Source organism: Diadema setosum, chromosome 13 (assembly GCF_964275005.1).
Source record: "Diadema setosum chromosome 13, eeDiaSeto1, whole genome shotgun sequence".
NCBI lineage: Eukaryota > Metazoa > Echinodermata > Echinoidea > Diadematoida > Diadematidae > Diadema > Diadema setosum.
Window position 1 is genome coordinate 153,614 of NC_092697.1, and position 18,407 is coordinate 172,020.

Genomic DNA, 18,407 nt, shown 5'->3' on the forward strand with positions numbered 1-18,407 from the left:
TGAAAACCAGCTGAGGAAAAAAAAAAAGAAGGCGTGTTATTGTAATATGCTTGTACTATTGTTAGCGACAATTGTAGATTGAAGCCCCCCCCCCCCCCCCCCCCCCGCCATCTTTTATGGCAGGAATTCGAGTCTTGACGATTAAGCGTACTCTCTTCAGGCAGTACATTATTTTTGTCACACTTGTTCGGAGCTTTTCGTTTTCGTCAAAGGTTGTATTTCGCTCAGATTGCACGACTTGCAAGACAGGGAGTACTGCAGCTGCATTGGTGCAAGTTTGTTTTTAGCCAAAGGAACAGCAGAGACAAACACACAGCCGTCGCGATCAAAGCCCTCAACAAATATTCAAAACACACGTTTCTTGGTCTTCAAAACGCTGTACACGGGCTCGCAAACATAAAGACATGGAGTTTCACGATGAAATTTTCAACACCGAGTTCGACGAAGTCGGCGAATTTGTGACTTTGCCCAATTCGTCCCTTGTCGAGCTTCTGGCGGAAGCTAGCTCTGTAGCACTTCCCTTCCATCATCGTGTCATTATGAGCGTGTTCTTCGCCAGTATCGTGGTCATTGGCATACCTGGTAATCTCCTTGTGGTCGCATCAGTGTTTCTGTCCAAGAAGCTCCAAACAGCGACAAACATACTGGTGGTTAGCCTGGCCATGGCGGATTTCTTCACCTGTAACACCTTACCTTACCAGATGGTTATGGTATTAAGCCACTATAACTGGCCCCTGCCGGTCAATGTCTGTGCTGCCGTGGTCGTCGTTTCCTATACCACTCTTTGCTGCAGTGTGCTGACACTGGTTTCCATTGCTTTCGTCCGTTGGTATGTCATCACGAAATCGATTCACGGCAACCAGGGACTCAACACCCATCGCAAGACCTTTATCGTTGCCATCGTGACGTGGACATTTTCTTCCATTTCCATGGTAGTCCCTCCCGCCCTGGGCTATGGAACAATGGGTATGTCTGAACAATATCGCGTTTGTTCGCTCACTGATGACAACCCCAAAGACTTCTATTACATCATCTTTCAAGGTCTAATCATGGTTTGCTCGCTATTTATAACGGCTGTGTTTTATGTCCTTATCCTCCGATTCGTCATTGTGAGTGCAAAGAAATTCAAGTTGCAGTTCGGGGAGAGCTCGGCAGATGCATCAGGTGGCAAAGCGCTTTCAACCACAGTCATTGACAAGAAAAGCGGACATTCAACTTTCAACCAACGAGAAATCGACATAACAAAAAACCTGTTTACAGTTGTTTGTATTTTCGTACTCTGCGTTCTCCCTCATGCAGTAAACTTCATGATACCAGGCGGTGGTACAAGCACAATGTACACAGGTATGATCCTTACGGCAAACAGCTGTCTGAACCCCCTCATTTACGGCCTCAAACACCCCACCTTCAGAGAGGTCTTTCGATGCATTCTTACGTGGAATCTGGCTGAAATCCAGCAACCAAGCAGGCTGTTGAGGCGACTCACCAGTACGGGCCTTGTTCGGACGCCGCGGCAGAGCAAGCGGACCACTGCAACGAGTGTGTCAGTTCTTACAGAGTTAACTTCCCATACAGGGAAATGAATACAGCATATCGATCATTTCGTTCTTTAAGATTCGAATACAGTACAAATATGTGAAGATTATACATAAAAAAAAAACGAGCTAACGACGGCCAGTAAATGCACTTGAAATTGTATTTATCAAAATATCAGGGTTAGGTGTACACGTATATTGAAAGAAAAATATATATACACTTGTATATATTATATCATATATATTTATGTTGAAAAGAATTTTGGATATTTGTCAATTTTGAATTACATGTATACGTATAATGATATTGTTTTCAATCGAAGCGACCTATATGCCTATTGTAGATTTCTTTTTAGATCTCTTCAATCGTGATTAAATGAAAGAAAGCATGAAATAGTAAAACACAGTAGATGACATTTTAGGGAAGTCGAACAATCCCTTCAAAATGCAATTCTAGTTCCGGTACCGACATAAGACTACAAACATTCGTGAGGGAGGACAGTGAGATAGCCACAAAAAAAAAAAAAAATAAAATAAATAAATAAATAGATAAATAAATAAAAAAGGGAAAAAATCAAGATATCTTAATATTTCTAGAGATTTTTTTATCCCTCTTTCATAAAGCAGGGAAATATTACCGTCAACGTATCACTAACAAAGTGGAAGGAATGTAGGCCTACCTTTCATTAAAAGATTGCATTCTGTGTGTAAAGATATAGCTGTGGAATTTGTTAATAACCCTTATCCATCTCGCTTTCATATTCAGGCATACATTAATATATTTATGTGTATATTAATGTATATTTAAGTTCCCATTAAAAATCGGATAGGTAAATTAATTTATCCTTTTTATACATACATAAATCACAAATAATGCACATGCAAGAGGTACGGCAGCAGAGGAACCCCCTCCCCCCCCCCCCCCCCCATTTTAAAATCATGTGTTTTGGTATAGAACTGAATCAGTTTCCGTATAATTATAATCGAGTACTGATGTGGATGTCTTTAAGTACGGATTAACAAAATATGTATTCACTCATCGTATACACTATACCTAAAGGCCGTGCCACACTTTCGCGGGCTTGTTGCGAGTAGGGATTTTCCAGGACGCAGGAGAATTTTCTCCGGGCAACTATACGGGCGAGATAAATATAGGTAGTGTCGGTCAGGTGCGCGGATTTTTTTGTCCCCGCAAGTCAACCCGCAAAACTTCCCCAGATACGGCATGACAAGGCCTTGAGCATGCTCAAAACTTGTTCCGAGTGATTCGCGGGGGTTTGCCCGCAGAGGTACACGCAGAACACCAGTAGGATACCCTTACCGGCAACACCTCGCAGGCAACTCCAACGCAGGTACTTCGCAGTACCCGTAAGTCGCTCGTAACAGAAAACAGATTGGTTTCAAAGCTCTCACGCACGTCACACGGAATACACGCAAACAGAAGGTAAGTGGCACGCGTCTAGCAGGTAAGACACAAGTTCGAAACTCGCAAACATTCTTGTCGGGTTACGCCATTTCCTGACCCACTTTATCTGACACACTCTTTCTGACACACTTTTTTTGCCATTCACTTTGTACACGGGGCAGTTTTCATGAGACGGCCTCTGTTATTGGCTACTGTGCTAATGAATATTCAAGACTATGGTATGGCTTGTCGAACGTCGCGCTCAAGGCCGGCCAATAAGAGGCGGCCAGGAGCTGGTGAGCTGGAGGCGCGCGGCAATTTCTAACCTCATCCACGTGTAGGCCTTGCTACTACGTGCGCTTCCAGTACCTTTTTTTTTTTTTTTTTTTTTTTTAGCTGCTTAACCCATACTACGTACGGGCGCCGGGCCTCTGTGTACTAGTAATCTTCGTGCCTGCCTAGTAAGTCGGCAGTGAACTTGGGCGCGATCTTCCCTACGGCGCGATCTACACGCGAAGGGTATTCATGCTCCCAACCCCCGAGATAGCTCTGGAACATTCCTTTGAATGACGGGGTTTTATTTTGCAATGTTATCAAATAACTCTCATGTAAGCAAATTCTTGCCATAGCTAATCTATTTTAGAATAAAATCGTAATCTATCTATGATTAGATAACCTAATTCAAATTGGCAGTGACATAGAAAAATTTTTGTTATACAATCGTGAAACGTTCAACTACTCATCTGTGCTGAAATCCGCATGTCTGCTCTACACATGTTATCGCTATCGCTCAAACTTCGATCGCGGTGCCGGTGGCTTGTGTGTGTTTACAACATGAATGTGTGCATATGGAGGAAGCATGGGGCTGAAAAAACAGTACCACGTGGTGAGGTAAAAAACAAATCGGACGTAAGAAGTCGTACATTCAAGAGCTAAACAGACAAATAGCGAAAACAAAAGTCCACTGAAAAGGTCTTGACACTGTAATGTATATTCCAAATTCATGTCTGGCTTAGTTTCGAGAGAATTTTCTACACTTGTAAAGGTTTTCTTTGCAAGAGATCAGGAGTGAGATCGGTGAAGTAGCTAAACATGTACTGTGACTGTTGGTGACTATATTGCATGCATGCTGCGCTTGCACGTGGCTGGGAGAGTGCGGCAAGAACGCTAGGAATGCACCACCAGCACGTACGGTGGGCTGCAAATTCTTGGGGCAAAATTAGACTTCATTGTTCAGCCCGTCTAGTATTTATATATTCAAAATAATTCTAATTCTTCATGAAATCACGATAAAAATACTTCATATCTATATTCATAATACATTTAAGAAGCGTAATATGAAATATTTCGACCTTTTTTTTTTAAATCCAAAGAAAAAAATGTTTTGAATAAAAAATTGATAATAAATAATAGTTCTTGACTCAAGTCTAAACTTCGTGCGTCTTCTTCCAGTTACCCCGCAGTTGCCCATGGATACGACGCATAAATAATCAGCTGTTTGCTGAGTCATTCCTACCCTACTGCCTCTGTTCAAATTGAGAGCGATTGTGATTTTATCGGTGGCATGTATAGTTTCATGACCTAATCCAATAAAACGACAAATTTAAACATCAAATGTTGTGACAGTATTTGTCAGAATTTCCTATCAATATCACTTGTTGCCACGATAGTTTTCAGATTTCACTAGCTTCATTATCGAAGCTGTTCTGAGGCTGTTGGACATTTGAAAGAACTGCTTTGTAAGAAATCACCTTTTATTTATTATCTATTTCCACACACAAGAATTTTGATGACTTACATAATCTTTTAAAACAATTCTAATGTCATAATATTTCATGATGGTATGTGTTCTGTCTTTACTTGGCAAGATGGGATTTTTTTTTCTTCCATCCAGGGTCAAAGAAGGAAGTGACAAGAAGGAAACCAACACGATAGGGAGGAAATGAAAAGGATAGAATGAAACACCTGCTCAGCGGGCTCTTTTTTATTGATTTTTACAATGGTGAATGCAGTACATCAGAATTTAAGTAAATTTACAGTTCTAAATAATTTATCATTTGAAAAATGAGCAAAGAAAATGGGATATAATCGAGTTCTAAATGAAAACTAAATTAGCATTGCCATTTAGATCTAATACTTACTAAAGAATAGCCCTGATGCAACCTTATTGTCAAGCTTTTGGTTGAGTTTCTTTAGAGAAACGAATTTTTGGAGCACTTACCCAAGTGAACAACCAAAAGGTTAAAAAAAAAATGATTAAACGCAGGTCTTTAGGTCTAGACCACTCCTGTGCATGAGCGAGCAACAGCCCCCGTGGACAGTGTCACTCTCGTCCTTGGCCTAGGCTAGGCTACTCGTGTCGTTCTCGCCATCATCAATGATCAACGTCATGGTCACACGAAATAAAAAGGGTTCGTATATCATCACCAGAATCATTATGATCATCATCACTATCATCTCCATCACAGCAAAACCCTGAATATCATTCCCACCATAGTCACTCCCAGCTCACAAAAACACATCAGCAAACGTACAGACATCGCAGACTTTGTAGCTAACTACGTTAGACTTTAGATCAATGTTAATTGTACACAAAATGAAACGGAGGTGGAAAACTAGTAATGAATACACGGAGATCATCAACGATGGCATTTTACCGTAGAAAAAATACACTGAACATCTTGCACCGCAAAAAAAAAAAAAAATTGAGGTAAAAAACTACGTTGAGGAAAACTAGGGTGAAAACTCGTTAAGACGAACGATGAAGACACTGTACGGTAAAAATGCACACGGAAACAAACGAGTGGGTACCATGAATGTTCTCGCACACACGTAGATAATCTAAGTACATCGTGTTCAATCAAAAAACTCAACAAACACTCGAACAAAAACTCACCTCTAAATTGTTGCAAACGAGATAATCACTTCAAAAAATGGGGGAAAAACACTTGTGGTAGTACGATTGTACTCTAAGAATAACAGAGATAAGATGATACGAAAGCAAAAGAGATAAAAAGAGAGAGAAATGGACAGGAAACCTGCAGAAATTATGCCACACTCACTGGCATCAAAACGCAATTCGACACACACACGCACACTGGTAATCAGATATCGTCATGGACCCCCTTGAGGAGATCGATATCACGCGTAAGTCGATAGCTAAAAGCCAATCACAGACACAGAATCAGACCGAGTGACTCATTATGAAAAAAAAAATCGTAAGGCTGTTGAATATTCATTAGCACAGTAGCCAATAACAGAGGCTGTCTCATGAAAACGGCCCCGTGTACAAAATGAATGGCAAAAAAAGTGTGTCAGAAAGAGTGTGTCAGATGAAGTGGGTCAGGAAATGGCGTAACCCATTCTTGTCCGCCCGCAGAAAATTCTCCTGCGTGCTGGAAAATCCCTACTCGCAACAAGCCCGCGTAGCTTGCCCGGAAAGGTGTGACACGGCCTTAACCACGAAATGTGTAAGTTTTGTTGTTTGTTGGGTTTGGGGTTTGTTTTTGTTTTTTTCAAGTAGGTGTAACTGTGGTTACACTTCGATGTTCCGAAGGTTTTCGATTATGCTAAATCAAGTTAAAATTCGTAAATCGGAGAAAGGAAAAAAAAAAAGGGAAAAAAATGTTGTTCCGAAGGTTCCTTAATCCGGAAAACGAAACGAGGTTCGTAATTCCGAAGGTCCCTTGGTTTGCACCGCCTTTATATTTTCAGGTTGACGAACCTTATTCTCAGATCAACGAACTTTTAGAATAATGAAGCTTAGATTTTATTTTTGGATTAACGAACCTTCGGAATAACGATCATCACTTGTAACTATTATTCACACTAGAAATAATAATTTTTTTTAATGTATTGCGGCAACGAAAACCAAAAAAAAAAAAAAAACTTTTTATGGTACGAAGTTTTTGAAACTCAGTATAGTGATTTCCTGCTCTAAATTTCATGTGATCGTTCGTGGGTGGAACACTCAAGAGAAACCTTGGGCAGGCTTTGGGGTCTCTGTTAAGAACATTTGAGTGAAAACATGGAATCTGAACGAATACTAGTAGGCTGACAATGTAAATTTCATGTGAAATAAATCGCGATCTGCCTTGTCTAAAATATATAAATGGTATACATGTAGTTCCATGCACATCATGATAACAATGAGTGGAGTGATACGCCTGGATTTGCTATTTGATTTGATATTTGTAAAGTAAGAATTGCCATGAATTGATACAGTGTGGATTATGAATATACATTTTAAAACGTTCTATAAACAGAGGAACAGATATTGGCCGAATCACGACTATAGCCATGCAAATTATAGATCAGGTCATAACGGATGGGTGGATTGATTGATTGATTGATTGATTGATTGATTGATTGATTGATTGATTGATTGATTGATTGATTGATTGATCGATCGATCGATTGATTGATTTATTGATTGATTGATTGATTGAATAATTGATTGATCGATTGATTGATTGATTGATTGATTGATTGATTGATTGATTGATTGATTGATTGACTTTTATCACAGATAAAAAAAACATGCTTTCAGCTGTAAGCTGGGTTTCAACAAGGCCGTGAACATTTATACAAAGCGTTTGTTCACAAGCAGATTTACAGTGAATAAAATGTAATCAGAATGTGTGATAACATGAAATGTGCTAAAGCCTACAGTGAACAAAAGTAATCAAAATGAGAACGGAAAAAAAATAACACTGAAATATTCAAAGGATTGTGAAATGGGCATTCATGTCATAATACAAATTTGTTAAGAGGGCTCAAAATGGTGGACTATAGCGTTTAACGAGACACGGGGTGGACAAATGAAATGACCAACTTGTTTGTGGGCAAATATTTGAACATACAAACATTAACATTGCAATATAAATCTTTGCGATCATACAGCTCTTTTCTGTGTTTCTGTTATAAATAATTTGATAACATTAATTGTCCTGAGACTTTTAGAAAGATCACTAACGAGCGTAGATAAGTATAATGCACTTTTTCTTGAAATTTGTACATGGTTTGGGGGAACAACAGTGGTATTTTCGTTGCAGAGATCACCGCACAACATTGATTGGTTTTTACACACAAAAAAGTTAAATAATTGCGTTATGGTCGATGATTTAGCAACTGCGATTACTCTTTCCAAATATCAAAAGAACCAAGTTTCTCAATAATTACAACACAATGATTGGATTTACGGATATAACTTCTTTTTTTTTTTTTGTCCACAGAGGGAAAAAATAATACACCCGTAGTGAAAACTGGCAAATAGACGAGTTGTGAGGTATGAGATGACGTTAGAACCTCATTTGAATACCATACTGGTGATACAGGGCTAACTGGCTAATAGCGGGAATTTGTATTTTGTCTATATAGAGTAGCTGTATAGTCCTAATAATGTCTAATGCCCGTTTGGGGTCATCGCACATGGTCTATACCTGTTTCCTCTATACATGTATAAAACCGGTGTGACTGATAACCATTTCTTGCACGTGGCCTGATTACAATTTCTTCCACAACCATATAGGTTATGCCCATTTCGTCTTTTATCAAATCGGTTCACCTGTTTATCTAACACACGTACAGTATATTCGGTTCATATAATCCTCAATCGTCTAATTGGTGGAATTTCGTCGAAAACGCATTTTTGACTGCATACACTAATAGGCTACCACCTAATAGGCACTCCATTATCTGATTATTAGAATCACCGTTTTGGCAAATTTTTCATTAAGTCTAGTATAACAACCTTCAGTAATGATAAATAAAAATAACCTGTTTAGTCTATTAACCAGTCAGTCTACTTATCTATCAGTTGACTGACTACAGTAACTGTTATTCTAATGACCACTTATTTAGTTTGTTTCTTTGTTTTATTTCCGTGTTTGAAATATCAAAAAAAAAAAAAAACATATTCCGCACAGTCACTTTTACATGATAAAGGTCATTAAAAAAATGAGGAGGGCAGCCCATTTTCATTAGTGACAATGATTGTCACTTCTGGTCTTCCATGGGACCCAGTTTACAAGAATTTAACACAAATAGAGACTGATTATAGAATAAAAATATAACACAATCATATAGAGTGGTACAATACATTACAACATCGTGATTGTATGTCATATACACCGTTGTATTACATAATTATTCATAAGTTTGGAGCATATCATAACAAGACTTTGAAAAAAAAAAATCAGATGGAAGGGATTTCGGTTTGGTTTAAACAGGGAGGTGGGACCACCCTGGTTTAAATTGAATTTTGAACGGGAAAAGAGGAAATTTTTCGTAAATCATCAGGTGTGTCATTTAAGCTGCTGCAGTCCTGTATGAGAATGATCTCTTACAATAATTTGTAACTGAATTTGCTGTGGTAGCTTATATGTATATAGATCGCTTTGATTACGGAGAGAGTGTAGGGCGATGTCTTGTACTTGAACATATCCTTCATAATATTTGGGCGCCATGTCATTCATAATCTTTTACATGACTGACAGGAAATGAATTTTTTGTCTTTTGGTTACTGTTTTCCATCCCAAGCTATAATGGACATCAATGGTATGCTAATATGAGAATATGGTTAACCAATCTCCCGGCTCTATTTTCCATTTTCTGAAGCTGAGAAGAGAGTTACCGTTGGCCGATTGCGATACTACATCGCCGTAAACAAAATGAGGTAACACAAGATCAATTTCAGTTCAGTCATAATCGACAAATCACATATATCGCTATTCAATGTGAACATCCCACAGAAACTTATCATCTACAATGATTACAATGATCCCAGATATTCAAAACTTTCCACCTGAATTGATTGCTTTCCTCTAGGTTTAACGTTCAGATGCTGTTGCCTAGGTGTACAGAGTTTTATCAAAATTGATTTATAAATTAGTGTCAGGCATCCATATTTCCAAACTTGTGAACTCTTTATGCAAATCATGATCGTGTAATCGGCGTATAAGAGCCCTGCAGTCAGAAAAAAAAAAACCGAATATATCAATTCGGGGTTTTTTTAACCAACAACCGACTAATAACCAACAACGGTCCTAACAAGGATCCTTATGTGGCAAGTAGGCCTAATCTTTTTTTTTCCGAGAGTCTATTATTGATAGAAGTTCTTATACTCCGGTTTGAGAGATAACTCGTGGACCGATCTAATTCTGTACCAGTAACACCCTTGTGTTCAAGTTTGGATAAAAGGATAAGGTGATCAACCATGTTGAAGGCTTTTTGCAAATCACAAAGATGGCGCCAACGTATGTATTCTCCTTTATCAATAGAGCGGTGCCAGTAGTCCGTGACGATAGCAAGTGCAGTAATAGTGGAGTGCTTGGGACGGAAACCTGATTTCGACTAAGCAATGAATGCAATTTTAGATAATCAAGACATAGTAATTGCTTTTGGACAACTCGTTCCATTACGTTAGATGCACAGGACAATAAAGAAATGGGTATACTATTATTACAATCCAACTTATCTGTCTTATTTTTATGTATCGGTGCAATTTTAACTACTTCCCATTTATCAGGCACTCCACCTTCAGCTAAATTGAAAGGCTCTATTATTTCTGATACTGAATCTTTTTGATATGACATAGAAATACCATCCAATGCAAAAGACCTCTTTACTTTCATTGACTTAACATACTTCAAAATATCTAATTGAGATATAAAACAAAAACTGACTTGTTAATCAAACCTTTCCCCAACTATGAGATTTGTAAGGAGAAATTGTCCTTTTCTTACACATAATGATTATCTTCACTACTTACCACATTTAAAAAATGATTACTAAACTCATTTGCTATATAACCTCTGGATTTTCATGAGGAAATACACTACTAATAACTTTGCAATTGCCCATCAATGATCCAAGTGTTTTCCATTATTCATTTCGGCTTGTTGCATTTGGGAAAAAAAATGTTGACGCGTTTCGTTTTGATTTTCTTATTTCATACTTTGTTACGCTATTTTTAGACGTTTATAAAGCTGCCACAAATCATTATCATGTCTGAGTGTAGTTTTTTTACTTAACTTTATCTCTGTTTCATTAATAATAATAATGATAATAATAATAAAGGACATTTATATTGCGCAGCTACTATAATAATACTCTACTGCGCATTACAAAAGGACATGCATACAAGAAATTCAAACAGAAAATACATTACTTCAAGAGATGACTTTTTAATCTGACCTTAAACTCATTAATTGTAACTGCTTGTCTTACAAAGGGAGATTATTCCATAATTTTGGTGCTGCGTACAAAAATGCCCTGTCACCAAGAGTAACTTTTGATTTCCCCGATGGATATTTCAATGATGTTTGATCCCGTGAACTTCAAAGGTGATAAAATAATGACATAAATGTACGGCGATGGGGTTTTCGAACTCGTCGTGTCTTAACAGGCAAATGCTTAATAACTACCTCCATCGACATACTTTCCATATATCAATTTAGCAATTTATATTACTGAATTATTTTACCTTCTTCCACTTTTGTTTGCGTAAGTCCGACCTAAAAGGTTCCCTGTCAACGTTCCTTGATTTTCTGAAGGTAACATACGTCCCACTCTGAAATGCCTGTCTGCATTTCATATAATATAACTGACACAGTGATCATTCATGCCATTCTGAAGTATAATACGTGTATAACACGAAGATTTCACTTTGTCTGAATAGTTTGTTAGCATGTGATCAACAAGTGTTGTAGATCTTTCAGTCAGTCTAATATACATTTCATTGACCTGTTGCAAACAGTATACACTATTACTTCGATTATAAACTTTAACATTTTCTTGCCGGTGGTTTCTTCATAAAATCACAATTTTTGTCACCCATAATATCGAGTTGGCCATCAAGGCTACTGGCAAAATTTAAGAAATCCTCGTAATGATTGAAAAAAAAAAATCATTTTTTTAGTTTGGTGGTCTATACTTATTCAAAGATACTGCTGGGTTGGCGTTTTTCAGACAGATCTTGATGCTAGATGCTTCTAGGTTGATAAGTATATCATCAGGTAATCCAGCTGAAGGGAATATATTCCGAGCGCACATAGATTGCGACACTGCCTCCATTTTTGTCTCTGTCCCTCCGAATAAAGCGTATACATTGTATATAGCATGGGGAATACCAATTTCACTGTCTGAGATAGAGGGGTCAAGTCTGGTTTCATTCAGAGTAAATACATGTATATCATTCTTGGTCGTGATTTGATTGATTTCCTCACCATATTGCACGAGGTTAACGATATTCAAATGTACAAACTTAATTCCCTTCTCAGAAAGTTGTTCATACCTGAGGGATGGACCTCTCTTTTCACCACACTTTGAAGACTTATCAAATAAACCGTCTACCACAATATCTGAATTAAGTTCAATGAAGTTAGGAAGATGTTATAATGAGTACCTCTGACACTACCAATTTAGAAAGTGTTCATTGGGATCATTGTATATCTACGCACGGGGATTACTGAACATGAAATGTGCACCCATTTCTGACATGAAGTACATCGGAGTGCTTTCTGATAATCCCTCTGATAATTCTTAACGCATCTTGTGCAAAGAACACATGGAAATAAATAAATATATATATATATATATATAATAATCATATAGTATATCCGAAGATTGTATAACTCAATGGACAATGTGGGACTTTCAGTCAACGTGAGGCAATGTCCATAGATGGTTAGCACACGCAAGTGAGGCCATCCTGGGTCCAAAACAAATTTACTTGACTTAATTTCTTTAAAGAGGTCCAATCTCGACCTGGGCCCCGTTGCAAGAAAGTTGCAATCAATTGCAAATAATTGCTAATTTTGAAACAACCATTCTGATTGGCTCAGGGTCTGCCCTATTAAGAAGACATGCATGCAACAATGATTTTGATTGGCCAGTGACAATCAGTTGCAAGTTGCGTTTAAACGCAAAGTTTCTAGCAACAGGGCCCTGGTCAAGCTTTCCAGAACGTAGATGGGATTTCCTTGCAGATCTCGATCGGGAGCTTCCGGGCTTGGTACACACGGTTCCTGACGTCAAAGCTGCACCGCACAATGATTCCACGTGACATGCCCTTTTTTGGCGCCGAGGCGGTGCGTTCTATAGGGCTCACACGGGTAAATAATTCCCCATAGAGACGGTGTGTTAAAATTCAAAATTTAAAAAATTCTCAAAAATAGCTGGGAGAAATGAGGTGTTTCATCTTCACTAACCTGGACAAGTGAGATATATCCTTTCATCCATCAAATTCCCAAGGCGGGTTCTTCGGCTCAAACTCTGTCCAAGGGTCCGCAAAGCCAGACTAAGAGTTCTTTTCACTCAAAATATCGCCTATTTTCTGTACATGCACCCAATGAAACATAGTCCCTTCAAATTCCATGAGAAAAGCTTTCATCTTCCAACCAAAATGTAGTTTGTAAAGGAATTCATACTCAATATCTGCAGCTATTCAGTTTTTGCCAAACTGCATTATTGATTTTTAATTAATTTTTTTCTTCATTTATTTTGGTATCTTTGGTACGAATTTGTGAAGGAGTCTGGGACATTCCATTTTATTTAAAGGTGTGAGCCCTCTACAGGTCAATGTCACCATTTTGAAGCTTTACTTTCAATTTTCCTCGCAAACTTGTTTCATGATTTCGTTCTATGTGTATTCACTCTCATACTCATTGATGCCATGAAACACAAGACAATTTCTCCAAGAGTACCGCTCTCCCTCCTGCTGCTCTTTCCACACTGCATAATTTCTCTCTTTAGTCTTGCTGTCTTTTCATTTCTCGATAAAGTTAAAGCTCTCTTCAGTTTTCATTAACTTTCTGCGAGATAATCATGGTGAGTTCATAAGCACGTACTCTTCGTCGTGCTGGGTTTCGGTTTGGCAACGGTACAATCACACACAAAAAATCAGACAAACTCTCTCGAAATGTCTGACCGGCGACGTAGCAAGAAGTCCACAAGGTTACTTATTGTAGTTTAAGAAACGGAGATGAAAGAAGTACATTTTCGGCTGTTTTACCACACACGAGTCATTGGTGAATGGGGCTGACCGTTAATGGCGACAGTCACTATCAGTATAAAGTATAATCATGATGCACAAAATGGTCAAATGGCCATTTCTGTCTGATATTCACTATGTAATTTTACTTTATTTGTGGGCTATTCATTGCCGATCCCTTTCATGGTTCTGGTATAGTGTTGGTTGCCAGGTTCAGTAGACTAAATTAAAGTATCCATCAGAGACTCTGAATTATAGATTTGGAAAGATTATCGCACATCCGGTGGATCACTGCCATTGATCCATCTTTTACATCGGCGCGGGAAAAAAAAACTCGGAAATTCATGATTTTGGATTTTGACACTTGCTAATGCATTGTATTTTATGGCATAAAATGCGCTTTTATATTACATAAAGGGGAAAGTTTCCTTAAACATTCTTATAATCCCCTTCAAGGGTTTCAATGTCATCATCGCTATAGGTGAGAATTAAGACTATACAATTTATGGTTCGTGGTATCATCGCAGAACGACCATGTGAAAATATGAAGAAAATTCAATATAAATTATGTTTATGATTATGAACATTTTAATATGCACATGTACTGTATAAGCAAAAGGGAAAGGAAAAATTACAGTTCATTGACTAAGTGAGTTTTGAGCATCGATTGTCTACATTTTTAGTGATATGAATGAAAAAGTCGAGTTTATTCCAAAGCAATGGAACAATGGCCATGATGACAGAAGTGCTCTATCATAGCATAACGGGTGCAAGTGCGAGGACAATCACGTCATAATTACAGAAAGAAGAATGGAAAATCGGGTTGTAGTTGAGGACCGGAGAGAAATAAAAAATTTGAAATAAGATTGGGCAACTCTATTACGGTGATGCATACCTTATACTCTTAACAACAACAAACCCCCCCCCCCCAAAAAAAAAAGAGTAAAAATGTTCGCTCTTGAAGGAGTAATAAAGAGTGAGTTCAGAGTGAAATTGGAGTGAATTTTAAGTGAAAAAGTTTATTTTCCCTAATTTTGGAGTGACCTCAGGGATCACTCGAAGATTTTAGAGTGATCCCCGAGGTCACTGAGAGCACTAATTGGCGCACGGGTTTAAAATGACCATACACACCAAAACAAGAGACCCGGGGGTCTCGCGCTCCTTAATTTCCTTAATTTCCTTAATTTGGGGAGACTTGGGGAGATTTGGGCCCCTTGGAGGCCCTCCAGGTGGGACATAGTGCCCATTTGAACAAACTGAGATCCTATCCCCCTAGGGATGCTACCTGCCAAGTTTGGTGAAAATCGGTCCTCGGGTTTTCATGAAAATGTACAATTTAGGCCCCATTAGGACCCCTCCCCAACCCCCTCTCCTGGGTCCCAAGGGGGGGGGGGGGCATCCCTGATTCTGCCATGAACAAACTTGAAACTACAATCATCAATGTACTAACTCATAGTATTAACTTAGCTCTATCATTTCTGGTGCTAGAGAAGAAGATTTTTAAAGATTCCTTAATTTTGACGGTCTGGGCCCTTGGGGGACCCCTGGGTGGGACGTGGTGCCCATTTCAACAAAGTGAGATCCCAGCCCCCTAAGGAAGCTACCTGCAAAGTTTGGTAAAAATCCAACATGAGGTTTTCAAGAAGAGATGAAAATGTACAATTAAGGACCCTTTTGGAACCCTGGATCCGCCATGAACAAACTTGGAACTACAGTCATTAATGTACTAATTCATAGTATTAACTTAGCTCTATTACTTCCGGTTCTAGAGAAGAAGATTTTTAAAGATTCCTTAATTCTGGGGGGGGGGTGGGTCCCCTGGGAGCCCCTGGGAGCCTCCAGGGGGCCCCTGGGTGGGGCATGGTGCCCATTTTAATGGTACTAGCCCACATTTGCAAACCCACGAAAATCCAAACTGCATAAAACAGGTCCAATATGACTTCAAGTACAAGTTATAACAGTAACATACCTCACCTGTCGCTCTTTGTCTATACCATTCGATAAAAGAGAGAAAATCATCGTTTTAAAATCAATTTTCAAACCGGGTCAACCCGACCCAAAACTAGCGACGCACGACGGACGACGGACGCCGGACGAAGAACGATCGCAATAGCTCACTTGAGCCTTCGGCTCAGGTGAGCTAATGAGATCGACAAGATTTGTAGGATATTACAAGGTTAAACGAAAATCATCAAGAAACGACCAAAGTTTGTACACTGCTCGAGTAAAGTTCAGCTGAAGTTCAAGTCAGATGGTTTGACAAGATCGCTCCGTCTCTCTATTGTGATGTATCTTAGTGCATCCGCCTTTTGGAATTTTTAACGATAATCACACCGTCTTGTGTCAAGATTTGGTGGCTTTAGTTCATGATTGCCCTTTTTATCCTCCAAAAGAGATTCGATGGCGCTTTCATTAAGTTTTTCTTGATGAACACGGGGTTGGCTGAAGGTCTACGAAATTTCCTCCTAGCGCCGTAGACCTTATATTCCGATGTCTTTTTTTTCCCCGCTGAGAAGATATGTACGATGAAACGTTTTATTTGCAACTCGATGATTACAGCGATCTCGGCAAATTGGCACTCTGTGTTTACATTAAATGAGAAGAATCAGAAATGGAGATTTTGGACGATCTTGGGGACACGATGCAATTCAACTGATCGTTTTGTCAAAGCAGTGTGAAAACCATTTCGCCATTTCATCAGGATTCAATGCATGATCAGAACAGAATCCGGCTGAGCAATATTAGTCTTTTGCGGCAGAAATCTCCTGTCTTAGGTGCCTAATTGACGAAATATACATTATCGGACTATGTACATGTACATGTATAATTGGATGATATGTATTAGACATGTAGATGGAAATCAGGAAATGGAAATATTGTAAAGATTCATATCACATCTAATGAAATACAACGGGCATAGAAGACAAAACAACAAGGAAAAGTAGAAATTACGCGGTGCGTAAAATATGTCCCCGCCGGAAGTAGCATTTGGTAGCAAAATGTACAATATCGGTAAAAAATCAAGGTCAAAGGTCAAAGAAGTCAAAGGTCAAAATTCTGTGTAGAAGTTTTGAAGCCCTCACCTAGTGCCATCACAAAAAGCAAACGGAATCAAAATCGGGTTAGAAATGGCGAAGGAGTAGCATTTTGTAGCCAATGTACAATTTAGGTCAAAAATCAAGGTCAAAGGTCAAAGAAGTCAAAGGTCAAAATTCTGTGTAGAAGTTTTGAAGCCCTCACCTAGTGCCATCACATAAAGAAAACGGAATCGAAATCGGGTTAGAAATGGCAAAGGAGTAGCATTTTGTAGCCAATGTACAATATAGGTCAAAAATCAAGGTCAAAAGTCAAAGAAGTCAAGGGTCAAAATTCTGTGTAGAAGTTTTGAAGCCCTCACCTAGTGCCATCACATAAAGCAAACGGAAGTGAAATTGGGTTAGAAATGGCAAAGGAGTAGCATATTGTAGCAAAATGTACAATGCAGGTCAAAAATCAAGGTCAAAGGTCAAAGAAGTCAAAGGTCAAAATTCTGTGTAGAAGTTTTGAAGCCCTCACCTAGTGCCATCACATAAAGCAAACGGAATCGAAATCGGGTTAGAAATGGCGAAGGAGTAGCATTTTGTAGCAAAATGTACAATTTAGGTCAAAAATCAAGGTCAAAGGTCAAAGAAGTCAAAAGTCAAAATTCTGTGTAGAAGTTTTGAAGCCCTCACCCAGTGCCATCACATAAAGCAAACGGAATCGAAATCGGGTTAGAAATGGCGAAGGAGTAGCATTTTGAAGCAAAATGTGCAATATAGGTCAGAGGTCAAGGTCAAAGGTCACAACTGAAATTCTGTGTAGAAGTTTCAAAGCTCCCATGTAGTGCTATCATATAAAGCAAACAGAATCAAAATTGGCTCATAAATGACAGAGAAGTAGCAAATTGAACATTTTGATTACACACGGACGCACAGACGGACGGACACACACACGTACGGAGCCCGTTTCATAGTCCCCTGCTCGAACTCGTTCGGCGGGGACAATGATTACACAAACCGTCAAGGACCAAATGAAAAAAGACTAACAATGGACTAGCCAGTTGTGCGGGGAGGACTTAGACAAGATGGCGACCTTCTGGTCATAGACAAAATGACAATTAGCCAGTGGGTACATCAAACGAAGTGATTATGATATATTTATATACAATGTACCAAACCGATAGACGAAATGGGTTTGGCCGGATATTGGTATTTTGACCGAGTGACTCCTTTTTATAGCCACTGGTATCACTGCTTTCTACAATTAGCATACAGTTTATGTGAAATCTTCACATTCAAAGTTCTAATTTCATCCCTGAAAGTTCTACATGTAATATGAAAAAGCCACTATTCTGCTTAATTTCTGAGAGGGTTGCATAAAAAGTAGTTGAAAACGGCAGCAATATGTCATATTCATGCACCGTACATAATTTACTTTGGAAACTGAGAATGAA

General features: G+C 38.7%; 1 protein-coding gene across 1 annotated transcript; it reads left to right on the forward strand.

The window, feature by feature from the left end:
- The first annotated feature begins 404 nt into the window (after positions 1 to 404).
- Positions 405 to 1,583, forward strand: LOC140237036 (nociceptin receptor-like). The gene has a single exon (XM_072316977.1). It carries the CDS (start codon positions 405 to 407, stop codon positions 1,581 to 1,583), a length of 1,179 nt encoding a protein of 392 aa, XP_072173078.1.
- The last annotated feature ends 16,824 nt before the right edge of the window (positions 1,584 to 18,407 follow it).